This window comes from Varroa destructor, unplaced genomic scaffold (genome assembly GCF_002443255.2).
Source record: "Varroa destructor unplaced genomic scaffold, Vdes_3.0 BEIS01000004.1, whole genome shotgun sequence".
NCBI classification, from domain to species: Eukaryota; Metazoa; Arthropoda; class Arachnida; order Mesostigmata; family Varroidae; genus Varroa; species Varroa destructor.
In genome coordinates, this window is record NW_019211457.1 from 30,140,354 (window position 1) to 30,167,808 (window position 27,455).

Below are 27,455 nucleotides of genomic sequence, written 5' to 3' on the forward strand. Positions count from 1 at the left end.
TGATTCGTCGAGAAACTACACAGTGGGAGTCATCCACAACAAAGTTAATATTTTTCACGTGTTTCGCACAACGCGTCGCGCAGCATAACTCGGGGCGGTGATTACCCCCCCCCCCCCCGTCATTGTGTCAGGAAAATATAGGCACTAATAAACATCAGACAACCGTTTGGAGCTGTATGAAGGTCTCGCTTAGGCAAAAGTACAACTCCACAAGAAAAGTTGTACAATCAGGTATATGAACCGACTATTTTTTGTTCAACTTACAGTCGAAAGAGCAATACGCAAAAAGCGGGCAAACCCCTATGGGAATTTTAAAATCTATCGTGAGAAATAGCGTCTAACTCCGGAAGAACAACTTTTGAAGAGTGTTAGTGTTGTGTTAAGCACGATCTATATTAACAAAAAAATACAAATCAGCCGTAAACTAAATTGTCTTTATTTTCCTTCTAAATCACTATTCAGTAAGCTATGTGATATGACTAATGTTTTACAGGGCCATATGGATGGAGATCACAGCCTAACGCCATATTGCTGTTGGCTTGCTAATATGACTTAACTAGTTTACTTCTTAACTATTTGTTTAAAAAGCGCGCTTGTACAGTCTTAAAGCACAGAACGCATAAAAAAAAAAAGCCTAAAATGGCGTCTTCTGTTACAAACCTAAGTCATATTTCCAAGTGATTTTCTTCAATTCACGAAGTAGACCTATATGTTCTTATTTTTGAATAGTAATAACTTCGGTTATGTCGAATATAAATTTAGCGTTGATACTCAAATAATTATGCATATGCAACGAGAGCTAACGGTGTTAGCACGAAAACATCTAGTTTTTTTCTTCTAAATTATATTTTCATTATGAGTAAGTTAAATAGAATGGAACTTACACTGAATGTTGCCGATGATTTCGTTTACATCATGTGACATATATTTATACCACACTTAAACGTATCAAACATTCTACTACTTCCTTTTTACCTTAAATGAAATGCCATTGCTGTCAATCCGTGACTATTCGAAATTGAGATAACGTGTTAGTTTCTCAAATCTGTGTCTTTGTCCTACATACCAAACCTTTGTTTCAGATCTCTCGGTTATTTTTCTGCTAGAACTAAATTTTTTCAGCATGTATACTCTTATAAAGGTTTAATTGAAACTTATTTGTAGTGGATAAGAAGGTGAAACTCTGCTCGGGCTGATCAAATTTAACTGCTAAACGGCCAGTAGTAAAAGATTTATAAATCCCTCACCACACTGATTGTATGCCAATAAATGGATCTCAATAAAGTATTGCTATTCTTTAATTAATTTTTTGCGCTTCATTTTGAAGCACAATTGAAAAAAGGTGAAAACAATTAATGAATAAGCTCTACCGGTAGACTATCTCCCCGAAGAGGCAGTAGGCGCGTACTCCTTGATGAAATTTAACCGGTCCATTTTTAAACACATTTCCATTTAGCACTAAATTAATAGCGAATGGCAAAGCAGACTACGTTTACAAAATAAAATTATTCTTAATAACGCATACCGATAAAAATGACAAAAAACAAGAACAAATACGAAGACGCATTTGTTAAATTCGGTAATAGTTGACTATTGTACGGCTTTAATTGACAATACTCAACATAGACAGACAGTCGCGCTCTAATATAGAGGCGTATACTTACACACCTACAAGCTGGTGTTTTTGTCACACGTATTTTTCAAACGATTCAATTCAACTAGCAGTTTATCTATGTGTGGCTATATGTGGTCGATAATTGCCTTCTCCATTGATGGCACACATTCTCACTTCTTGATTTTTTTTTTTCGCAAGCGCGGTCTTTTTAGATAGAGTAAGATGCACGCATTATACATACACACAAATGTCAAGCAAACATTTTTATTTAAGCGGATGTAGATTTGCCTACACGTTGGTGTGCAGATCTCTCATTTTAGACGACGTCGTTACAAAACGGATTCACAGAGGAAGCGCATTCGGTTCAGTACCATCGAGTCGAGAAATAGACAGTTAAGGTCGAAACTGCACGTCCGCCAGGCCGAAAGCAGAAATTCAGTGGCGAAGTGCGGCCACAAAGCCGTGCCATCTTTGACCGAACAAACGGCGTTTTGCAAAGCAGTCGCTACAACGCTTTCAGCTCCTGATGGATAAACTAGGTACCCCTCGTGGTGTTTGCGAAGAGTGGCCTCGAGGCCGGCCAATGGGATCTCCTTTAGATCGACGACAATTCTTCGCTCAAAAACAGGACTCAGGTGCCTAGGGGGCATATATGTCTGATAATATATGACTTTGCCCTTGATCCCTGAATACATTTGCGTTGGCACCACGGAGGCTTGATGTAAGAACCCAAAAAATATTGATAGAAAGAAGTTGAACGAGTACCAAAAGAATCTTGACCTTGATGAGCGAAACACCTTCTGCGCGTGCAGAAGCGCAAATGGGAGCACAAGCGGCAGGAGAAATCGGGGCTCCTGATGTGGAAATAGTGACAACAATGTGGTCGGAACTATCATACAGTTGAGAAGAAACCTTGAGTCGGCATCAAAAGCTACTGGTCTGCGAATCAGCCTATAGAAATCGCAGTAAAAGAACAAGGAGTGAGCGCCGAAGATAATTGGGATATTCACCAGCAAATGGAGCCACCGCGGATGAAGTCCGTGATTGGTTAGGTTGCTAGGTTTGCTATTGTACAATAGGAAATTGAACGGAGTCACTACCACGCTACCGAGCGGATCGGCTAAACATTCTGCTAAACCTCTATAATAGACTGAATCCAAGATAACGAATACAGTGGCTGCTGGCAAAGCCAATATTGCAAGACGTACACAACTTCCGATAAAGTTCGCGAACGTTGTCTTCCAGAACCGATGAACGATAGGCATGATAGCAAAGCAGATAAACGTCGGCCTGTTGAAGACCCCCGCCGAGATTATACTGGCATAGAGAAATAGGCAGGAGTCCGGCGATTGCTTGACAAATTTGCAGACTTCCATTTCAGCCATTTCTGTCTGCTCAGCCCCGCCCTTGGTATTCATTAACACATTCTTAACTTTAGTGCCTTTTTTGGCCTCCTTTTTCCCAGTGTCCTTCTTTTCACCTTTGCCATTGGCTTCCGTTGTACAGGCGTTATCCCGAGCTGCTGTGGAAACCTTTACGCAAACAGTTTTGACAGTTGAGACAGACATTAATAGCAACAAACTAAAGAGAATTGTCTCAGTTAGGTTGCTAAACGTTCGGGTAAAATAAGTGAAAGCCAGATATGACGAGGCTGTCACCTTAACAGCGGCAAGCCCCTTTATTCGAAAGGCTACTGCGTCGACTAGAAAGGACAAAGTGCAAGCGACCAAGCGAGGCAGAACCAGCCTCAAGTAGGGCGTATGTTCAACGATTCGCAACAGCTGGTAAGGTACGAATGCAAAGAGGTGAACGAAGGCCGCACTTCGGATGGGTCTTGAAGATGTAAATTCCCATGGTCGGTATGCGTCCGTGCCAAGAATATCGCCAGAACTGATTTCCGTGGACTGGAAGAATTCATCGGCATGTATGTAGCCATATTGTGGGACCAACACCCTGAAATCAGTTATAAACAAGCAGAAGACACAAATAAAACACACGTTGATCAACATAGATACTTGGGTTTAATCTGAAATGATTTGTGGTGGAAATACAAAGTGCGTTCAGCACATATCATTGCGATAAACAATCAAAATAGACGCCTGAAGTCTCTATTGAACAAAGGTTGAAATCTGAGGTGTCATTCTGCTGGCAGTGACTAACAAAAGGAGGACTTTAGGCGAAATACCATGTTGTATTGTAAAAGCGATATACCCACGACGACCTTTGTCTATTGCGGAGGATGTATCTCATCAGTGTTACATTGAACACTTTGACATCTTCTGCAAAGTTCCCTAACCGTTCATGAAATTAGTTAGAAAATATCTCCCTACGTTTCAGGCCGCCCGTCTACATAAGTAATGACGCTTCAAGATAACTGCACGAAATTAAACAAACGTTTAAGTAAAAAAAGTAGTAAAAGGGACGAAAAATGAGAAAAGCAAACTTATACGACCGTCTATTGGCGTGTCGCACATTGCTATGTTGCCTTCAACGAACTCCATAGACTGCTGATATTAGCAAATCTGGAGAAGACTCCGATAAAAGAAGTGTGCCTATTAACGGGGCCAGCAGAGATAATTACGAAAGAATTACTTACGATGCGACTCGAAGGGCCAACAGAACTTTTGTGGTTCGGTCCAATCTGCGACCCATTCTGAAGGGTCTGATCCTTGTTCTGCCGTTTACGGGCTATCTACTACCTATCGGAAGTCGAAAAAATCAATCATTTGTAAGGATTTTATGCAAATATCTTTCAAATGGCGTAGCTCGAGCTGGGTCACAATACCTATAAAACATGTATAACAACAAAATGGAAACAATACGTGGAGATATGCGTGAAACTAAATTTCTTCTTTGAGATCATTTAAGTATGGTCTCTTACCCAAGTGTTTCGGTCTGATTAATTAGTTGATTTGTAAATCAACGATTTCTAACAACTCTGATCTGAAACTGTTATGCGGTAGTCAGTAGAAATGTATTAGATACTTTACAGTGCAGGAGAAGCCGATTTCGAAAAGAATAATTCACTAAGCGACGCAATATCTTTTTGAAATTGTAATGTATTTTTTAACCGTTTATTTAATAAATTATGTATTTGACAAAACAGGACATAAAAATACACATGCGTGTGTTTCATTCTCTGGAATCTGATCAGTCGTAAACTTTTCCAAACACGGAGACTGCATTAAGGAAAAGTTCGATAACTTTTTTAATCACCATATACAATCTTGATAATAATACAGTATTCATGTGTTTCTCTGCTAAACTCAGGGATATGTTATATTAGGCGTGGACACATTTCGCTCTACACCAAAGCTAGCCATCTGGAATCAGAAAGGAAATACCATTCTATAACAGACGAAAGTTGAGACTCTCTATTTTTTAAGTGCATAGGCGTCATCTATGTCCACCACGTCCCTATAAAGTTTCGAAATTAAAACGACTTTAGCTAATAATAAATGAATAAGTAAATAATCAAAATTTCTAGTTACTCTGCTCTCCCGACCAATTTGTGTACTAAAATAGTTACATTCATCACATTAAGAGGCCACTTCGCGACCATCAAAAGCTCGATTGCGCTCATCAACGAAGCTCGAGAATGATTATACCATGGGTTTTACAAAGCTTCATCAGTTGATAGCGGTTCAACTCTGTGGTAGAAAAACATCTGATCGAAAATTCGTGCACATGTCTCCTATCTACTTGCCAACGGTGACCTCACACAAACGGCCATGGTTGGAATACGCCATATTAGCGGCGGAGCTACGATCTTTGCGGAGAATCTCTCCCCTAATGACAGCAGTCGCGAACGGTTGCTAGCGTCAACGTCAACTGCCGCCGTCGCAATCGGTGCGCATGGTGCCATTACTATGTTCTGGTTCGAACGCCCGATCACAACCTATCTCGTCTTCATATCTTCACATTAATATCACCGCCTTCATCAGCCAGTGCGGCCAATGCGAGACGGGTTTCAGGAGAGCCATAGCGTCACTAAAAAGGTCCCTTTTGCGCGCCAAAGCACAAGTCGGACGACGGCGTTCAGGCGTGTCAATAAAAAAACAACACCAAAGTATGTACGAACATCAACACCAATACAGAAACGGCCAGACGAATGCAACGTTTACTGTGCACAGCTTACCCGCTCCTTTGTGAACTGTGCATTTATTCAACGCAAGTAAGCTAGGAACCAAGAGTGAACCTTGACGAGGTAACAGGCACAAAATGTACAATGGCTTAAACCAGCAAGAAACAGTGGCGTGGTGTAGAATCCAACAACCATCGGAGTCAGGCAACTCAATATTTGTAAACGAGTTCGTTATATTAGATTAGTTAAATGAAAATTACTGTAGTAATCAGGATACAAAAGGGACACCGTTAATGGTGAAAAGAAAATACCACCACATTTGCTTGACGGATTAGCTGTCAATGATCTAGGCAATCCCAAAAGCAAAGTTCGCGAATCGACCAGTATCTATTCCTTCTGTTTTGTCTCAAAATAGACTTGTCTAATTTTATACTTGTGTTAGATACGGTAGAAGACACACTTACGACTACGAACGAGTCACAAAGTCCCAGGGACAGCCTATAAAGCCTAGCGATTTCCTGCACACCCGCGCTGCTCCCATCATAAATATGGATGGGTGCTTAATTCATGGACAAATAGACAGTACAAGAAACAGCAGCAGGCGGCAAAGTAGACCACAAATCCAGGTCTGCATATTGTTTATTGCAAAGTGCCAGCTACTAAGTGCCTACCGTAAGTGCCTTAATCGCTAGCACTGTACGTGAGCCTTGCCCGTTCACGCAGACACGGACTGATGCAGACTAAGTAGAGAATGTTGTTTTTGTGGTGCCGATAGTGGTCTGAGTCAAGTCGAAATCGAACGAACGGATCATCGACTCTCGATTATCTGGCCCAGTGCAGTCGAGGTTACTAGGCTATCAATCACAGCAGACCCAAGGCTCACCTTATCGTACGCTGGTCGCTCGAGAAATAAGCGAGAATTTTCACCTTTTTGGCGCCCCAGCGATCAGCTGGTGTTCTTAAGTTCTGACAGTTGACAAACATCCGCGGCAGCAGCAGCAACAGAGACTGCAACGGCACTAGAAGTCAATGGCGGCATCAGCCACAACCGTCTCACCATCGCAGTCATCGATGCTCTTGTAACCATCTGAGCTAAACAAACGCAAAGGCTGAGGGCGAGGCAGGTAATGAATAGCGCATGCGCAAAGGCGCCATAACAGAGAAGGGCACTTTGGTGCTTACTGCGACAATTCACCACCAGAACTACTAATCTTCATAAGCTGGTTTTAAGCCAGCATCTAACCGTGGGGTCGTTAAGTTGTTGTATAACTATCAACTTCTAATAGCAGTACATGAGGATTAGAGTACCATTGTAATTGGCATTGCTATGTACGGAGGAAAGGCGTCGCGATAGACGTGCCATAAGAAAATCGCTATGATATAATGTATTTGTTAGTACATTATTAGAACGCCATCCACGGGCTTTGCCCTGCTCCTATTTTGCAATTAAACGTATCTTGTTCTATTTGTATTTTCAAACATGAGAAATGAGACAGAAGCTGTTGTCGTCGGCTTACGTAAAATCACTTCAAGTTATAAGAAGAAGCAAACTTCTCGTCGCAAATTATATTTCGCTGAGCGACCAAGGAAAGAGATCAGCAACCCTGATGCCCGAAGAAAACTAACTTAGGAAGATTCAAGAGGAAGTCAACTAAACTACAAATTTTCAACTCATATAGTTCACTTTTACTATAAAGTACTATCAGTTATAAAATTATTCCACTTTTTTAGTGTTTAAATTGTTCAGGGTCTCCAGCGATTACCGGCATCGCCCTATTACATTCAGAGTTGTATGTAAAAATCTGGAGGCAACGGAGCTGATCGGGAATCCAGATCGATCTCTTGGGTATATGAGTGGGTTCCCTATGAGTCGACTATAGGATGCAAGAAACAAACAAGATTCTTCTGTCGGTTATCATAGCCAGACCGCAAGGAGCCTAGACAACAAGTAGGAAACGCTACAACGTCAAAAACAACGCACACAAGAAATGCGCATGAGAACATTTAAGGAGCTCTTTGGCCTACTCTTCAAATTTATTTAGACATAAAACAAATAAAATAATAAAACATCTTTTTGGGAGGGCCTGAAGCCATCAAAATCGAATGCAGTACGCGTATGTTCAATCTGCACGTATCATCGACACAATAGGGCATAGCCTGCCGAGTGGTATTAAAATAAAATATAGTGAAAAATAAGAGCCTATCTTCATCTATTTTGGCCTTTGTTGCCGAAGTAGTTGGTTCCACTATTAAAAATGCGTCTCTATGAGCTCGAAAGTTTAATAACGCTGTTACTATAGTTAATTATCCTATCCATTGTATTCTACATGTGTAGCTATTGTTGATGATGAGCGATCCTTATCTTACTGCGGACGTGGGGCTCACATTACAAATTTTGTAACATTCAAGAGAGATTCAAGAAACTAAAAACAGTAACGTTATTGCAGCTGATAGTAGAAATGAGAGTCAATGAACTCATTGCAACAAGCCTACTTTCAAAGTTGCTCACAGCCTGATAGACCTTAATAGATACACGTTAAAACGAATGCTTCATTCATTTCATCTTTCTAGATCTGAACAACGACGTTATACGATAAATAATCGAAGACTGCATGCAATCTGATATAAAAAGGTGACATGTACGCATAAAGGAAAATAAAGTCTAGAGACATTAGATACCTAGAAGCCTTTAGAATACTAAACCTATTTCTAAATTCCCAATCACCTAGACAAAACGACATAGTCATATTGACCCTTTATCAATTAGTAAGGTTCTCTCCCAGAGTGCCATTCAATCATATGTAACCATCGTTGTAATAATCATCGGCCTTAGCGCGGCATATTTTTCGCCGTAGCAACTCGTCGTAGAACGCAACTAAATTTTGTCTCACAAAGTCACTAACCTTTTCACGAAAATTTTCAATGAGTAACAACACAGTGGAAAAAGACGACTATTGATAATTTTATGATTTTAGTTTTTGCTATTATAGGCTAAACTAATATACATTTGTGGTAAGCCCCATTGGAGGAATAAACCCCACATATAGTCGTTGTGCTAGGCCAAATTCTGCATCACGGTTCAGACAGTACGTTTCAATGAGCTAATTAAAAACACACGGACATAAAGTCTAAGTGATAATTTAGCGTATGAGACCATTTAAAGTATAACAACGGTTCATTAATCATTTAAACCTGTACTGCTTTATGAATACATTGTACGAATGTCAAAATTGATATCCTGATCTAGCTCACCTTACACTAATTCGAATGAGACCTCGCAGACATTAAGTGGCTTAAAGGAAGTCGTTCTACGTTCCTTAAATGATTAAATATTAGCATTCCATATAACTGTGTAGACACGTGTTTTCGAGTCTCATACTCGACAGGTCATCGTATAGACTTGTAGTTAAAGCTCTCTGGATGAAAGATTCTTAGAATTTCCGATTGCAAAGCCCCCTTTATTGTACAGCGTAATATGCTGCAGCCAATAATAATTACTATAGATGTGGATGATGAAATGTTATGATAATATTAAAAGTCATCAAAATATTTGGGTTCATACAATAAAAGGTCAGTCACAATTTCCACATAATGTGTATTCCATTTTGCAGTACACAAGCAGAGATTAGCTTCTAGCTAATAAATACGAATATGAGCATCCTAACATTTGGTAAACAATATATCGTATAGTTTTATTACCGTGTCGACAATCATAGCGACGACTAACTTATACTTACAAAGGCTTACTCAGTAGTTGTATCACATATCATAGGATAGGGAAAAAAATATCTACAATAAAGTACCAGTTCATCTGAAATCTCGCTGTTTAGAGGAAGAGGCACGAGAACCGCCCGAATGCCAGTAGACGAAACAGAAAGAACTCACAATCATCATTTCATTAACGTTTATCTTAAGCCCAGGATGTGAACGTCGTCTGCTGCTGTGTTCAACTTATGTTAGGCAACAACATCAGGTTCTTTCGAACGTTTCAATTGGTAGGACCGTACACGTACAGCCCAACAGTTATGCATAGTGCCCAGCGATACATCCATAACAATCTGTCATGTTTAGCAATATGTATAAACAAATATGTCCCTTTAATGTCTGCACTGTTTTTATTTCGACCAGTTTGTTTGCGATAGTAGGTATAACAATGACAGAAAGAGAACAATGAAACCTCTAAAACGATTTCTCCAACGTGATTAATCAAAAAATTACCACCTGCATAAATTTTCATATTTTTAGCATGCGTATGAAACGCTGTTCCTGTCCCTTGAGTCAGCCTGTTCGCGGTACATCTGCCGTACACTAGGTGGCGCTGTTCATCTAAACGAGAGAAACGTTCATGTACAACTTGATCGTTGCTGTTGTCCGTTGCCTTCTTGTCACGCCACATAAAGCTGCTCACTACCGCTGCTTGAAGCGTATGACCACCTAGCTGCGTGAGACTCATAGTCAGTTCTATAATCGTTGACCATTTTGCCATCGGGGTCGTTCATCCTGGCAGTTTGTGTTTTGTCGATTGTGTCAGTGCCAGTGCGTATGTGTGCCTCTTGTTGTTTAATTTGTGTCTATGCTAGAACGTCTGTGGACCGTTTAAATTAATATTTCCACGTCGCGGCTTTATTGGCGCCGCTGGTGCAGATTAGAAGTTGGAGACACCCTCAAAGAAATGTCGGTAGCGCGATCTATATTTTGTGTGGTATGTCTCGCACTATGCATCCTGACTTTGCTTAGTCTAGCGGCTGTGTTGAGTTATCCAGATTTCGAGCGGGCTGGCCGTCCCGTTTACAAAAACCGTTGTGACCAGGCATGGGATTTAGCCATCGACGTCGTACTGGTCATGGGCGCATTCTTCCTACACTATTGGCTAAATTGCATGGATATGTTTGCCGAATTCAGCACGAGTAGCCAGCGATGCATCTATTCGGTCGTGACAGCCCTCATAACTCAAGGTGGATTATTCTACTGGCGAAGAACGTCCGAATTTAATATATGGTCATTTACTGAACTTTGGGAACCCGCTAGATGCCTTATACTCCTACTTCATTGTATATGCTACCTTCAGCTAATTGCCAATTCGGTGTTTGACGATGCTATTGAAGCGTTCGGTTTTCTCAATTGGTCTTCGAATACAAGCGAAGCTTCTGATTTTGAGATATCGTCTTCGTATTTCAACAAATCCCAAGAACTTGCGCGGCTCGAGGGACGGTTACCTTCAAGCGGTGGGCTGATGTCACTCTTAGTGCTCTTTTTGTTGTACCCCACAATGCCCTTAGAGCGAGCACTTGCCGCCCTAGCTATTATCTCATATCATTTCTGCACATCGACCCTTGACGAACAAGACTATTTCTATGTTAGGCGAAACTTTAACAATAAATGGTGCGAGCTGTTGTACTCTGATGAAACGTGTTCAGCCAGTGAAAATTATACGAGCCGGTATCTCGAGACCGAAAGAGGAGCAGGTTCCTCGACCGTCTCTTCCAGCGCCCTTTATCCGAGAACGCAAATAAAATCTTCTACCGCTACTTGGGCAACCCCTATGTCCCGCTCGTCTTCGCAAGAAAGCTTCTGCTGTGAAGAGCGAACAACCAGTGTGCGCAACCGTAATGTCACTCAAGCCGAGGTCCGACGAATGGACGACTCAGCCCAACTGGGTCCCACCCGAAAATCAACGAGAAGTAGCAGGAAACTTTGAGCCATCATAAGGCTCACATTCCTTAAGCCATAATTATTACTATACCACTTGTGTAAGTATGTCTGCATAGGTGACGTACTGCTTAGAGGAGCTCTATTGGCTTAAGGTTTGGTTATACGAGATGCGAAATGAACTTTGTGACGCAGCAAGACTGCTTTGGGGATTTTTTTAAGACGTAAACTCAGCCGGCCCATCTGCAGTCACCAACATAATAGACATTTTAAACTTGCAGTGCCTTTTCCAATACAGCAATCCTGTACGGTGCCAGTGTTCTGATCTCGCGGAGTGCTTCCTCATTGCGCTATTTGTAGATCTGCTGTGTGTTCATTAGAGAGATATACTGAGGGGATTTACGACTGAACTAAGCAAACTGACCATTAATAGATTAACGGACTATATAGTACTGTGCCTATTCGCTTGCTTTTTCATAATTGCGAATCGATCATACACGACTAATTCTGGCGCAAGCAATTGTGTTCATGTTAATCCATAAAAGTGAAATAATTGTGTCCAATTCAGAAATATGTTGGTAGATTTATTTGGATGTATTAAATGAAAAGGAAGTATAGTTTTCTTTGTGAGGGCCGGAACTTTGCTCTGTCAGAGAAATCTAGACGAGGACTTTATGTAGCTTGCGGATCACAGTTCGCTTATCACTCACACGTTGTTATTCGTAGCAGCGGTAAATCTGTTATTTAGAGTACCCGGCACAATTCGATTGAACATATTTTTCGTTTGTAATAAAAGAATTAAATGATTTTTCAAAAGGTCAACATGCACTTACATTTATTGATACGAATCACCAAAGAACCACCAATAGAATTTGATCTTTTACTGGATCGTGCGTGCACTTTCGGCAAGTAAAGAAAGATACCTTATTGCCCTCTGAGAAAACGAGTAATATATACCTAGAAGCGGCTAGAACAGCATGTATTTTGTCTATAAATATATTATAGTATATAAATATTTATGTAGAAAATATTAATAGTACGTTTATTATCAGAGTTATATATATGTATACGTATTATGAACACTTTATAGGAACTGTATTTTTGTAAAGAAAGCATATGTCAAAATAAATGCTATTTTAAGAAGACGCGGTTGAGTTTTTATTTCACTGAACCGTTAGACCAGAACTTAGTCATTTGTAAAGAACAACGAACGAATGTTCTCAAATTTAACATAATCCTCAAATAATCGGGCTGGGTATGATCCCTGCGTATTACTCCGTCTGAGTTTCAAATAAGGCCGGTGCGTATCAATTGACACTAGACATATGACCGATGATTTTTTTTTCTACGCTACACAAAGTGTTAAATATGACTTATGTAGCAAACTTTCCTATTTTAATTATGGAGCATTAACGAATCGTCCTTACTCGTTCAAACAGAGAATAGCCTAAAATTTTTAAAACACAATTGGAGATCCATACCAGACGGTATTCTGGTATAAGCCATTTGAATAACTGCTAGTGATTATTGTTGTATTCTTCTTAGACATTATACTAATGCTACGACATTATCATGATGTCGTTATAGGAATTATAGGGATAATATTAGGGTGCCCCTATTACGTATGTTGCACAGTTGAATCCGCTTTTGATTGCGATAATTCAAATGTATCTACCTACGTTAACATACGGGAAATAAATATTCTCCAATTATCTAGATTTTTTAATACCGTTTAGAGACTTCCGGAACATTCTGCGTTACCCGCGTTACAGTCGATACCGCGATTTTTCATTTTTTTAGGACCTCGTGAAAAAATTTTCTCCGTTGCTGTACTAAAACTGTGCTAAGTTCGACCGATATCAATTGAATGATAGGTAGTATATAATAGTAACGATCTTTTTAATATTTACTTGTACGCATTCCATATAGATAGCTTAAATTTTAAAGTCAATAGAATTGAGCTTAAAATTGTCTGGTTAAGAATGATTTTTTCATCGTTAAATCTTCGAGAATGCAGACCTCCTGCTGGCGTTTATGCCTGGTCATGAGACTACGCTAGGTGGCGCTCATCGGTCAAATTGCCAATAAGATACCTACACAACAACTAGGGTATTGTCCTAGGAAAATCTAAAAACGCTCTCCAAAGTGATCCTATCGGAGGGTGTATGTGCTCTTCAGCAAAGCAGTTCGCTTCAAAGCAGTGACCATTGTGTAGATAAGGCTGGCAATTACCAATTTTAACGGAAAAACGGTGAGGCCTCTAAGAGTATACAATACGGTATTATTTTTCAAATAACCGTCGTTTGATCACCGTATGCATAGAATCGATATCTAAACAAAATACAAAATTAATAGTCTTGTTGGAACCTGACTCGCATAGTTATGACTTCAGGTACAGCATCGAATTTATAAAACGGCTTTGTCAACGCAGCACATACACAATGTAACACGACATTATATTTCTATTTTAACGCCTGGTACTTAACTGTTAGGTATTAGTTCAAACGGCTGACATTCTTCCGGTATCAAACGAAGTTTGCCTATGCGCAGATTCGAACCTAGAGCACCACCTGTCCATAAAATTAGCCAGCAAAGACGTTATTCAATGCACCTCCACCCAGATCGCAGGTTGCTACTGCGCGGGGTGTAGTGACCACCTATAGAGATTGTACATAGTACGTGAATCACGCATAGCCCTTTATGCATAGCTCTGACACGCACTGGTAAAGTAAAATGCCGAATTTCTAAGGACAGTAGTTTTTATTCTATTTTATGTTAGCATCTTGACAACAAGTAATGGACATACATATAAAGGTTAATCTAGATTCCCATGTATATATCTACTAAATCTATTCAGAATTACTTCCTCAAGTCAATTAGAAAGGCAGTGCTAGAGAACGTATTCACTTTATTGTCAGCCCCTATGAATTTTACTCATTAATAGTTCAAACATGGTGTATGAAGTGCCAAAAATAGTCATAGTTGTACAAGGGCTCAACTTAGCACTTGCTAGTAAAATTTCGATCTTTTAGACTATGTATTTCTAAAGAAATTAATTTTTCAGCGATACAAAAACGAAAAATTCAATATCAGCAAATGAAAAATTAGGAAAGAGAAATAATAGATAGAAACGAGTATTATTTATATCCTAATCGAATTTGGTAAAGAAATATAAACGTATAGTATTATTATTCCTGCTTCATATGATTGTTGCGCTATTTATTTAATTATTAATTAAATATCTCTTCAAAATGTTAAAATCAGTTCTTTTGTTGATTCAAGTTGACAAAAAAAGGTTAAGTGTGCACCTTAATTAGTTTCTTGAACCATTTCGACAAGTTTTACGTAGAAAAGTGGTCACGTCTAAATAAGGCGATGAAACTATTCGTAAATAGGCACTTAAGAGAGTACAAAGATTTTTGTTTTGATAGGAACGTATAGGGGAAGCAAGTAGGATTAGGATTGCAATGGCAATGATACAGATCTAAAGAAAGGAATAACATGAAGACGAAACCTACTATGTGAAATATTTATTAATTAATTGATTGGGTAACCCAAAACAAATAATACTTACAGAGTTTGCATTAAGATTTGAATAAATACTAGAATGGAGCGGCTTTCTGTGTTTGAACGTTCTAGAGTAGTGAAGTGCTTAGTTTACTTGGTAGAGACGTATTGCGTTTAGATCGACGGAAACTGATTTTTAAACAACAATATTCTACTTCCAAGAAGTTAAATGATTCGTTGATAGGGATCCCATATGATACGCTGCAGTGGCGTAGTTAGAGTTTGCCTGAAAATCTTTCCAACTTTGCCCTTAGCCGTAGGTAAGAAAAAGAACATCTTCTAATATTTAGCCTCAGAGACTATCTGCTATCGAGATGACATCGCATGATGCTTGACACTTTTTGCGGTAACGCCACAGCTTCTTCCTGGTCAGAGTGAAGAAGGATATGAACCTATACACCTACTAAAAAGATTGACAATATGTTGGATAAAATGTCGAGCCGGACTTTTCGCGTTTGTCTGTTGGCAAAATCCAAAAAAACTAATTACAACCAACCCGGATTTTTCGGAGTAGCAACATTATCACTTGCGGCATTACTATTTCTGCTGGCTTTTTCCAAATAAGCTGACCTAATGACTTTACACCGTTACATTTACCGCAGAAAAGGCCATGCATTCTGGGCCATAAACCTCGCTACTAACTGACTTTTTGCGACAAGCTTAGATTTTAATTTAAACAGGAAAACGAAGATACTTTAATAAACTTCTAAATAAAGCAACATATCTAGATATTTTTCTACTTGGCCATCACAGCTCATTATACTCGTCTATACATCAAGCATGAATTAATGTTTCTGCAAGTATTTTGTGCACAGAATTATCGCAGATACTTCCCAAACAGAAGCCTAATTATTTTGTCGTTCCAACCGCGTAAATATTAGACGCCACACGCGCAGCAGCAATGTACTGAGATAGTACTTTTCGCCTTAAATATGCGCGTGTGCATTTCCAATGGGAAATAGACTTCCTTCGATTCTTCGAGGCAGGCACAAGACACGATTGTCTTATTTGCATAGATCTTCTACCATATTGTTGTGTTAACTCTCCTGTATCCATTGTTTAGGCACTGGCTGAGCCAAAAACAAGCTCGAGCATCCCCACTAGACCAGATCTATTGAGTGAATATTGTATAAGTAAGCTTCATAAATGAAACCGTTTGTTGCTCACACTTATTCATTCATGTTAGATTATACTTTCCCAGTTCGGAAACAGTACAGACATCCATCAGGTCCCCGTTGGAATATAGCATCACTCTCAAACAAGCATTTCTCGAAGTTGCAAACCTTTGAGCAAAACAAATATCACTCCTATCGCACACCTTGCAGTGTACATTCATGTAAAAAGATCACATGCTAAACCTTCTTCCATTGGATCCTTCAGACGACGATTGTTGTATTCGGTGAAGCGAAACAAATTTGAGGCCGTCGATTATCTCATTAATAAAAACCGCAAAAAAAATTTAAAGGAGAAATCGGTGTAAGTCCGCGTCTCCTTCTAAGAGGGTCATAGGTCCGACGTTGCCTATGGTAAGCATGCCATGTCGCCATTTACTGCAGTACGTCTTTATTTTTCTCATTTATTCGCTGATAAGTTACTTCGCATCTTTTTATAATCAATAGCCTTCGAAACATTTATGATAAACAACACTTTATGACTGATTGTTTATTAGCTGGATTATTTCATCAATTACGATCGATAGGTTAGAATAACTATGGAAAACGAACTTAATTAATAGCGAGAAAGAACCCCAGGTAAGTTCAGACTTCTTCGGCGAACTTCACTCCGACTTGCTCCCTTTTAGTGGGACCAAATATTGACGCTGTACCGGGAAGGTGATTTTGAGAGAGAGGAAAAGCTGAGAGCAAAAAAATTAACTGGTCATCTCTTCTACGCAGCCAGTTTTAGTTGTTATCGCTGTCATTAGTTTGCACGATACTAGTCATTACCTTTCTTTGATGGTAGTCAGTTATTACACAGCATGTCGAATAGGGATCCTTTTTTCCGTTACCCGCACTCGATTCCGCGATTCCTATGACCATTATCATTTTTACTTCGCTTTGAAACGTTCGTTAACATTCAACTATTGTCGTAGTTGACACTAGGGTTGGGGTGTCAGGTAGTCGTACTGACAATTCTTGTTTGACATTTCCAATGGAGGTGTATTATGCCGTTTTCGAAAAGCGGACGAACGATGTGTGGATGAACTGTCTAAACAGTGGCTAGAACTTTGAAGGACCAAGCCAGAAACGACGTTGTTGTACTAGACCCGCCTTGACAACTTCGAGCAGGCCTTTTCTGTTTTCGTAGCTACGATAAGTGTTGCGCTAATCTTTGTGTCAGCAGCCTCAACGAACGTGTTAAAGTCAATGACGTGGAGAATAATGATCGCGCCCAATAACGATACCGAAGCCTAGATAATAAGCTATAAAACTCGCATAGCCTTACTTAGCAGCGATATGAGTGCCACGTCGGATCGTGACCGATGGAACCACCTGTTTGTTTGTTGTTTTCTAAAGACAACTACTTCCTTACTTTTTTTTTTACTTTAGGAACCTCTGAAAGCTAATCCTTATTAATTCCTTATTAATATAAATGAAGAAAATTTTTCCTAATTTTTTTCGAAGCTGCATCGAAACTAGCCATAGTGTGGAGCGTCGACTTCTTTCTTTGGGCAGGATGTTTTTAATCATAGTCCAGGTTCATCCCTCTTGAAATGGGTGACCTTTCGAAGAGAATACAGTGCTTCCGCTATAGCGAGTTTGTGAGTTCGTTCCAGGAAAAAGTGGCTTTTTTTCTCACCAGAAATTTCCGATAAGCGAATGCCCACCGTAATGAACAGCCTAGAAAGGTTTGTCTGACGGAACATTCTGAACGTTAGCACTGCCTCTTATACAGCGATCATAACCTGTTTATGGCTTTTCCAGCAAAATTTTTAGCCATTGATTTTTCGTTTACTTTTATTTAGAGGACGTCCTGTTTCTATTGCATTCTTCATGACTTACGTATTGAGTTGCGTTTTGGGCTAAGTTTGTTACGCGTCAGACCGCCCGGTCCAACGAACCTCTTTACGCTACTGAGCCAATGAATAGCCATACGTAGCCAAACAGCGTACCGACGATCCACACATGAAAGGTCATTGAGAGTCCGGACCCGGTGAAGATGGAAAACGTCGAGAATAGAAACATCAGTATGAGCGCTATTGACTGGCGGAATTGGCTGAGATCTCGCCGCAGTGCTGGCCCGGGAAATGGTTGACAGTCATTTGCGGGGTTGGCATCACGATTGTCATAATAGCGCGACAGAAGGCTGGAGAGGAAAACGTACAGCGCAAAGATACGATTACGTATATAACAAACAAATGCTTAAGCTAGCTATGGAGCTTTTATATAGCCTAACGCAAGTACACTGATTAACCATTGGAGAATAATTATTTGGTTATTGTTATATTATTATGAACAGATTTTACTTTGTCTAGTAGCTTTTTTTTTTTCTATGGAATTCTCTAAGAACAGTCTTTTTATTGCCCATTATTCAATCAAGTCATTCATGTGTGTAACGTAATCTTAACAAATACGAACTCTTCCTTTTTGTTGAACTGGGTGAAAAGGAAATCTCTAATTTTCTGCTCGTCTTCGGGTACGTTCTCGATCGGTATCCGCTCCAAATAGGCGTGTACAGAGCGACACCGCCCAGTGAACACATCTGTGTAGTAAAGTAAACGAATGTTATCATATTGCTCACACGTTTTTTGTGTCAGCAGTCAATAGAGAAATTCTCTATGGTAATTAATCATAGGCTATCAAAATAGCACTTGTTGAAATGGAGTCGAAGGGTGAACTATATCTCCATGCCGAACAAACGGATGAGGTAGAGATGTAGATCACAGTGCACTAGATATAATCAACAAGTTAATAAGAGATATATTTACAGATACTTAATGCAATTCTTATTTCACTGCCACCCACTGGAAAGCAATTACAAGGCAAAAATGTTCAGGGTGGCTGCATAATTTTTTGACTCGACCGGATCAGTGTTGTCACTTGTCTTGGGTTGACTACAAGGGTTAGATAGTATTCATTTACAAGATAAATACATATACTTTTATTTTATACCGATTAGCGATGGAGCAGACAATCTTCGGTTGCCATCCTTTGTGCCCCCGTAAATTATGGTGACGTCGTAGATCGCATCAATGTTTGGTCGCAAATAGCATATTGTCATCCCAAGGCCCCGTGTACGAGGGTACCGTACATGGTTTAACTGCATGATGAAGAAACTGACTGTGAGTAGATTGTGTTTGAATTCAGAGGATCCTGTCATTTGGTAGAAGCCTGTATGCTGGCAAGCATTCCGTATTGTACCTAGTTTATGTGTCTAATGACGCAGATTGCAGTACCAGCAACGTCACCATACATATTTCTCGCACATCGAAGTTGGAAGTTCCCATGGAACTCCGAAACAATAAACTAATAATGCCAATGAAAAAATTTTTTGCGTATAAATGACAATTATGGCTCTTTATGAGTAGAGTTTAATAAAAACGATCCAAGAATGCTCTCCAAGAAAGTTTAGGATGTATCTCATCCTGTACATGTGTCCTTGTCCAAAGATAATCAGGAGATGGAACTTTGAATAATTCTATGAGACGATTTGATAAGCATTTATATCAATTCTTTTTCTATTTGAAGCGGGGTCGACGAAAGAAGAGTCAGTTTGTGGTCAGAGAAGGATCAGGCGAGAAAGCAATAAACAGGGTTTAAGCTGATGCTTCTGCTCATTGTAGACAGCAGGGTCATCTGTTATTACAAGATAGTGCGCTAAAAGGAAACGGTCAATGCTATCCAAAACCTTGAATCCGGAAATACGTCATTGGTGTATGTGGCATAACGTGGTCATTCAATGACAAGATGTTGTGCATAGAGACAAAATAAAGCCGAACACTGGTTTAGCCGTCATCCTTTTTAAATCTGCAAAATTCGGTTGCTGCCGTGACTTAAAGAGGCCAACGGCTGACGTAACTTGCCGTATTATGGATTTGCCCAAAACATCGATAACGAGATTAAACATAATAATGTAAAACACAAGCATATACCTGTTGAGAAAGTCACAGAGCGCTGTTTTTGATGTGATAGCAATGAACGAGAGTACATCAAACATACATTAAATATCGGTTCAAAAGTTTTTCAACCCACTAAACAGCGACAGACAAATATATATATAGTCATTATCCTTCGATTCGAAAAAAAACAGAAATTATTCCCTCCTAAATAATAATGCCGAACTCCGACGTCTCACCTTGCGCAACCCATTTTTTTCAGCAAACTCGTGGCTTTCAATAAGCCTATCTGCTTGGTATCGAGTTCCTTCAGGAAATATCACCACAATCGACTGAAATAAATTGAAAACATATGCAATGATTTTACGTTTATGGAACCAATTTATCAGTGAAACCTAAAGTCATAAACTTTTTTTGCTTATTAAAAGGTTTTAAACCGCAAAGTATCGAAGGACACAAAGAAACAATCTAGCACGATATGTAAAACACTTAAAGCTACAACTTCCTGTTGAAATACCACCAACCTGGCATTGATGTACACAAAATAAACATCCTGAATACTTGCCGGAATTTGTTTGTTTTGCAGGTAAAGCAAAGTACGGCGCATCTTTTCAAAATTACATTGTTTACGGTTTACGTAGATGCATCCATGATGGTGAAAGTAGAAACCGTATAGCGGAATAATTTGAAGAACGTCTTTCATAAAATACCGAAGTTGACCAAGGCGGCCTAGGCGTTCCGTGATGCAGTTGCCAACGATCCAGTCAGCTGTAACATGTGGTTTCGATGACAACAATCTATTACAATCGCTCGTGTTGTCTTTATTATTCTTTTTGATAGTAAATTGATGAATTCTGGGCAACCAACAAAATACCGAAAGACGTCATGCGTCCATATTGTAGTTCATGTTAGATAAAGATACCGGTAACTTTGTATGTATAACTATTAGACATATATATATATATATATATATATATATATATATATCTAATAGTTATACATAACTATTAGAGCCAATTACTTATTTGCGCAATTCTTGTTCCATTCATAGCGATATCGACGGAGATGCCTGGGGCTTATTTTTCGAGCCCTCGGCCGTACGATTCTTGTGTATGCCTCAACATACGTTTTGGGGACGTCCGTGCTCTCAGTCAACTCTTGTGTGAAACTATCATTCCTACAGGCAACGGAAACACTACAAATAAATGTGTCCAATCCACGGAAGTTCTTAGGCTGAGATAAGTGGATACTACGATGGAACGAGCTTAAGCATGTTGAGCCGAACTCAAACCACTACCTGTTTATAAGTTTGAGATGACATCCCGTGGCGAGTCTTCTAGGGTTTGTGTGATTATCATCAACGTTTTCACGCAGTCCGGAAACGGTGCGGTGCCTGTATAGTAAATGTTTACTCACAGAGATGTCACAAGTACTTCGAACCTGTCGTTGGGGCCGCCCAAACGTTAGCAGAACCGTACGTCTACTTATTACCGCGTATTATGTTTCGAACAAGGAAAATATGGGTTAGAGCACGTGAGTTCGTAGTCGGCTGCGATGTATGCCGGCTTGCGGGGGAAAGCTCTTCTCTATTCTTTTGAGCAAGAGTTCGCGAGAATTTAAAATTTCGTTGAAGGGCGAGCACCGACCATATTAAAGAGGATATACAGCCGTTATCACTACGCGCATTATCAGGATAATACGGTGTATTTCGGATTGTCTCTAGATCTCGGTGGCCAGGCCTCTTGCCGGGAGCTTACATAGGACACCCTTGACTGTGCCAAAGATCGGCAGTTGTGCGATCTATTAGTGGGCTTCGAAACGTAGCCGAACAAAAAGGTCTAGAGAGAGCGAGAGGAAGTTTTGGGCGCTTCGGTTGGGGTACAAATACATGCCGCTGGATAAGTGCGGCCGAGAAATATAGAATATCAATCTATACATTTGCCGCTACATACAGTCGAAGCGCCCAGCCGTAAAGCGCTTGTTTCTGCCAATTAACGACAAAGCTAAACCGGTCTGTTTCTATATACATATATAAACCTGCAAAAGCGCCCAGCAGATACATATTATAGGGATATTATGTAAACACTGAGACGCTGAGCTCAAGAGGGATCGAGGGGCTTAAACCTACAGAACTTCACCTCAAAGACACTATCGCATTTGAATTAAGTAATAAACTGTTGTAAATAGCTGAGGCTTTATATCATTACATCTACAACTATACATCCTTCGCGCGAGCTGGAGGACACAATAGGCTGAACCGATTAGTGGACTCTAATTACTTTCTTAAATTACTTTAATTATTTAAATTAATTAAATTACTTAAATTAATTCAAAAGTTAAATTACTTTAATATATGCGGAAAACGATGATTAAACGGTCATATCAACTCAAGAAAACACGTAACAATATTTACTTTACTCACTCGCCGATTGATGGTTGCTTAATAGTAGAAAACGTTCCTTTTTGTCAATAATGCGCTCAAAATCACCGTATAAGGATAGCTGGAATTGTACAAAAGTCTCTGTAAGTACCAACGAGAAACGTTGGTAAAATTCGAACACGAGATCATCACCTGAAATTCAACAAAATTATGTTTAGAGCAACGCATTTGTCTACTATGGGTTTGTTTTATAGGTATCCGTAATATAACTGATACTTATCTGAATCTAACTTCATGCCATTCCGTACCTATTTGGTAGATGTGGGCAGGAAAAACAAGACTGATCATTCTCCATAGAAGCCAGATGACGTACAATGGTGCAACTGGGCTTAGCAGAGCCACTAGGTTGAAAGAGACACGCACCCATTTAATTCTGTGCAGAACGTTATTAATGACGAAAAAAACCAACATTACCAAAAACACACAGGGTGGATCAAGGTACAACTATGTATTTTGCTTTTTTTGCCCTTTATGTTTACACCCAAATGAAATATTAGAGGTAGGCAATATGGCTAGATAATCTATTCTTCTCTATTCGTATTTCGCATTTCTTGTGTGTTAGGACCGCTATCTTGGGGTGCTCGTAGTAGCTAAAATTGAGGATGTACATAGAATCATGGAAGTTAAATTGAACCACTTTTACTTAGTTAGTTAGAAATTGGTTTTTACCCTATCTCCATACTGTTTTAAATAGATACATTTTATGTAATGACAATATTAATTGCTATGTATTCTAAGTTACTATTACTTCTGTATGCTATGAGTTCTGTAGGTTTCTCTTTTTCATATTGACAACAGTAAGCATTTTTGTTGAAAGGAACGAACTTACATAACGTCGCTGATCATGTTCGATAGAGCAAGTCTGGTGCTATGGCCAAGAGGGGAACCGTCCTTGAGGATTCAACGCACTGTTAATTCAGAAGGCTATTGTTGCCAACGGCATTACTTCATTTACCAAAGCAGACCGAAGACGTTTTGGGTTGAGTGAGGCTGAGTTTCTTGAACTAGCCTAATCTTTTGTTTTTGTTCAAAGGACTACTCCATGAGTCGGCGTAGCATCAGAGACGAAATCTAAACGTCTAGTCAACTGCAATTCTGCAACTCTGAATATTCTTGCTTGCCTATGTCCGTCACATAACATTTCTCGGAGCGAAAAGCTTAGAGCGGCTTACAACGGTTCGCTGATGATGCCCGATACTACCACGAAAGGTCGTATTAGTACGATCGGCAAGCTGTTGCGGCGAAGCTTTCACCCGGATGGAGGCACAATTCGTTGCATAAATAACGTACGATATGCTACAGGGCGCTTTTCGCTTCGAAATGTCCTATTTCTGCTCGCTGTAGTTCAGACGACGCTGGAAATCAGACAAAAATCTAAACTAAAAATTCGATGGCGACATTAACATTGCCGCCATTGAACATGAAGACAATAGTTGTTGTCACTGATCATCGCGGGCATCAAAGAACGTCTTCTGAATAAAGCTTATGTGATGATCTTATATCTGCTGTCACGTCTGATGCGGATAACAAGAACGCGTTCTTACTTACCCTATGCACAGATGTAACTAGAAAACTAGAAAAAACTCAATGGGGAATTATACACTGACGCGTTCACAAAAGCCGGTCTTAGTTGTAAAATGCAGTCGTGATTAATAACGGATACCAGCAATGCCTTGAGCTCGTTTTAGTCAACCAGTTAATAAAATAAATATCTACTGCAAGTAAATATCTTGGCTTATTGGCTGCCTCAAAACTAGTCCGTGCACCTTGTTCCTCAGCAAGGCAATCTGAAGTGTCATCTGACCGATATATCCATTCAATCAGGAATGGATCAAGAGACCAATAGAGGCGATTCGTATCCGAAGTGTACAGTGCTTTAGCATTTCTAGCACATACGAAATTATATCCGAATATGTTTGTATCAATTGTACGAACGTAGTAGCGTTAGGTTCATAAAGAAGCGTTTCTACAAAAGCAAAAATTTAGTGTCTCTCTTTCTTCATATGATCGATACGATTGACTATTTAGTGACTGCTCTCGCTAATTATAGTTCCTCATCAAACGCACAACAGTGATGCCGAGGAATCGAGTCTGAGCCAGATCAGTGTTTTGAGTACAGCTCTTTAAGCACCTAGCGGAACGCCGGCTCAGCTTGATAGCCAATACTATTTACAAATAGGAATATTTTTAAAAAGCCACCACTGCAATTTTCGTCGGCCAAACCGTTATGATGTAGTTGTAGCTGCGGTAGCTTTAAATACGAAATCTAGTGAAAATAGCCGAAAGCCACTTAGTTCAAGAAGGGATGATACCTTCCAACATGTGTTTCACTCATAAGAAAAATCGTGCCAGCGGGTTTTATCAGACAGATTTCGGATCTCTCCACCGAGCCACATAGTCCGACACAACCGCCTGGAAGCTTTTGAGACATCATATGACCAAATATTTATAGTTGTTCAATGACGTGGCAAAAATAATTTGCCACCTTTGTTTAGCGTCCCTTTGGCTAAGCAGAACTTCAAAGTTAGGGTAAAAAACCGCTTACGAATTATGGGTCAGACTCGAGTAGTAAGTTTCGTGGTCATAACTAAAATGAGCCCAATTGCTTATTTACGAAATACATCGACAATCAATACATTCGGAACTTGTTCATTAACATAATCCTACTTCAGTTGAAGCAAAATCAAGGTAGTTCTCCTAACAACCACATATTTTCTGTCAAACTTAAAATTCGGTATCGCTGTTAGGCATTTCACTAGACGACAGACTCCCAACACAAGACGACGTCTGTCTATGCCCGGGTTCGAAACTGGACCACAATGTGCCCCTAAGATTGGTAGCATGCAAGTACGTCGCCCACTAAACTGCTACCGGGACGTAGATTCTTACTGTACATAACCGTTTATTGAAAAGCTATCGTCCCTTCACATAGCCAGGGTAGCAAATAGGGAAGAAATCTAAGTTTAAATGCTAACTATATCGAGTCCGTCTACCAAACATGACACAGGAGCGTCCATGAAGATGTTGTCGGTAGCCAGGCATGCTTTCTCACTGAATAGGTAAAAATAGAGGCCAGTCTATTAACTAGAGTATTTGGTTTTGACACAACGGCTCGCCCACAACTTTTTAAAAGTGACCGGTGGGTCTGGCAAATTAGTTTACTTTTGAGTTTCTGCCTACTTTATTGCCATGCGCAGATCTCACGAAATAGAAAGCGCTCAAGAAAGCAGCGCTTTCGCTAAACGCACCTGCATCTCGCCACTTGTTCGGTCAAGAACTATATCGTGTGTAAACGAAAACACGACCTCACTCAAAACATTCGATTGCGCAATTCCTTCATCTATTTAGCCACTGATTTTTGCAGTTCCAATATGCAGAAAATTGTTTCGACATGACTGTTTCGTTATATAGATCCTTTTCTCACCAAAACACAGCCATTTCATAAGCCGTCATTCGTTACACGTTGTGTGTTATACAGGTCAAACAGAAGCGATCATTGATGCTTTTACACTTACAGCAGGGCGGAGGCCGCCATATTTTTATCGTGTACTGATGTTGTGACACTGCAGGGATAAGTGACAGCTCTCTCTCGGAAAACTCTGACGACGAACGCGGAAGACAATCAGCTTGGCCACGGAGTTCCTATCCGGCTGACGCTCCTTTCTCAGCCGAGTTCAGGCCCAGCCGAAGGAAGAATACTTCTGCTACTCCTACCAAGGCAACTGCTAATAGCGAGGTACACTGTGAGCTCTCAAAACCTTAGCAGCGCTCGCGCCGCGCAGGGTGCTAGAGGAACAGACTGATCCGATAGCTTCTGAGGACGCACAGGCGCCATCTGGCGGATCTCGGACGAGTACGGGATCATTATCCGATGGCCCATGTCAAGCAAGCACGAATTAAACGTCGCGGAGGTCAGAGTAACTACGATCAGTGGGCGAACTATTTCAGTCTAACGGCCTTTCGTTCTACACCAAATACGCGACCTCTGTGTACATCGATACGTAAACCAGAACAAAAGGAAAGAGTTTAAAAGAATAGCAACCCACAGTCGACAGTCATGTTTGACAAGATCCGAAAACGATCCTCATTTAAAGCAATTGTTTGCAGTGTCGATGATACGGTAAGTCTAGTATATTGCGTTATTGCACAGAAAGCGAATAACAATTCGAGTAGGTCTTCAAGACCACGTTACGTATTTGCGCAAAGATGATGTGTCGTTGACAAAGCTAGCTCCAATTATAAAATGATTCCGTTGTCAGGTAGAGCCTTTTGGTGAATGCACGAAGTAGTCAACTAAAGAATGGCACCATGTGTCGCTACAAGCTATGCACGCCATTAAACTTAATACGACCTTTGTCCTTACATGGTTTTAGATAGAAATCACGGAATGTACATGATACTTAGTTACGCAATAGGAAAAAATGGGCGCGGTAATTCTGGAGTCCCTGCCAATGTACCTACGAACAGGCTGCAAGAAGTCTGGACAATGAATTATTCTAGGCTAACTTCTGTTGTAGATTCTTTTCTAAATTGGTCTGATGGAGCAGAACAAAAAGACTGCATTCAATGAGATGCGAAATACCCATCTGACTACCGAATACTGGCGGGGATACGCATAATAAAAACAGTGTGTATTTATAAAACGTCTGGCCACAGATGTTACGTAGCTCTGTTTTGTAGTAACTATGGAGGAACGCATGCTCGTATTCTATTATTAGTGTGCCAAACTGATTCAGCTCGACCAGTGGACTATGATGAAAGCCTTTTGTCCTTCGTTAGCCTGCTTCGTAAAGAACTGACACGTTTACATTATTTCACGGAAGCAGTGCTTTCGAGCAATAAAATTGCAGAGAAATTGCGTTGTTACATTTTTTGATCACCTGAAATCCCTGTATACTTGACTAATTATACGATGCCATCGTCCTTCTCAAGGGCTACAGCCATACGACATCATTACACCCGCTAATATTCAACGTGAGTAAATGTCTCTTGATACCGTGATGTACATATATTCTTCCCTAATAATTAATCCCTAATATATGTC

General features: G+C 40.0%; 3 protein-coding genes across 9 annotated transcripts; 1 reads left to right on the forward strand and 2 right to left on the reverse strand.

Moving 5' to 3' along the window:
* Nucleotides 1-420: 420 nt before the first annotated feature.
* On the reverse strand, nucleotides 421-18,041 carry PIG-Z (phosphatidylinositol glycan anchor biosynthesis class Z). Of its 6 annotated transcripts, none has more exons than XM_022803477.2 (3): nucleotides 17,918-18,041; nucleotides 4,212-4,314; nucleotides 421-3,568 (listed from the first exon to the last, which is right to left on the reverse strand). In XM_022803477.2, exons 2-3 carry the CDS (start codon nucleotides 4,265-4,267, stop codon nucleotides 1,945-1,947), a joined length of 1,680 nt encoding a protein of 559 aa, XP_022659212.1. In that variant the 5' UTR covers nucleotides 4,268-4,314; nucleotides 17,918-18,041; the 3' UTR covers nucleotides 421-1,944. The 6 variants fall into 6 exon arrangements, with proteins under 6 accessions (XP_022659212.1, XP_086843740.1, XP_022659210.1 ...); XM_086987614.1 differs by lacking the exon at nucleotides 17,918-18,041 and adding an exon at nucleotides 6,371-8,474; XM_022803475.2 differs by lacking the exon at nucleotides 17,918-18,041 and adding an exon at nucleotides 6,627-8,473.
* Nucleotides 9,616-12,493, forward strand: LOC147756067 (nurim). The gene is made up of 2 exons (XM_086987624.1): nucleotides 9,616-9,694; nucleotides 9,945-12,493. Exon 2 carries the CDS (start codon nucleotides 10,372-10,374, stop codon nucleotides 11,395-11,397), a length of 1,026 nt encoding a protein of 341 aa, XP_086843750.1. The 5' UTR covers nucleotides 9,616-9,694; nucleotides 9,945-10,371; the 3' UTR covers nucleotides 11,398-12,493.
* Nucleotides 14,240-27,412, reverse strand: LOC111249517 (1-acyl-sn-glycerol-3-phosphate acyltransferase epsilon-like). Of its 2 annotated transcripts, none has more exons than XM_022803479.2 (9): nucleotides 25,927-27,412; nucleotides 23,241-23,766; nucleotides 22,660-22,784; nucleotides 22,394-22,543; nucleotides 20,537-20,739; nucleotides 20,211-20,303; nucleotides 19,028-19,175; nucleotides 18,494-18,617; nucleotides 14,240-18,221 (listed from the first exon to the last, which is right to left on the reverse strand). In XM_022803479.2, the coding sequence occupies exons 2-9, from the start codon at nucleotides 23,255-23,257 to the stop codon at nucleotides 17,981-17,983; spliced, it is 1,101 nt and encodes a 366-aa protein (XP_022659214.1). In that variant the 5' UTR covers nucleotides 23,258-23,766; nucleotides 25,927-27,412; the 3' UTR covers nucleotides 14,240-17,980. The 2 variants fall into 2 exon arrangements, with proteins under 2 accessions (XP_022659214.1, XP_022659216.1); XM_022803481.2 differs by lacking the exon at nucleotides 25,927-27,412 and adding an exon at nucleotides 25,660-25,907.
* Nucleotides 27,413-27,455: the final 43 nt, after the last annotated feature.

Excerpts from the sequence above, each read along its gene's own strand:
- LOC147756067 (XM_086987624.1), top strand. The coding sequence starts at position 10,372 with ATGTCGGTAGCGCGATCTATATTTTGTGTGGTATGTCTCGCACTATGC.
- LOC111249517 (XM_022803479.2), bottom strand. Across the intron at positions 19,176-20,210 it reads AAAAAAATGGGTTGCGCAAG|TTAAACCATGTACGGTACCC; the intron begins GTGAGACGTCGG and ends TTCATCATGCAG. Across the intron at positions 18,222-18,493 it reads CAGTTCAACAAAAAGGAAGA|CCTTCTGTCGCGCTATTATG; the intron begins GTTCGTATTTGT and ends TTTCCTCTCCAG.
- PIG-Z (XM_022803477.2), bottom strand. The coding sequence starts at position 4,267 with ATGGGTCGCAGATTGGACCGAACCACAAAAGTTCTGTTGGCCCTTCGA. Across the intron at positions 3,569-4,211 it reads TTGGCCCTTCGAGTCGCATC|GGTGTTGGTCCCACAATATG; the intron begins GTAAGTAATTCT and ends AACTGATTTCAG.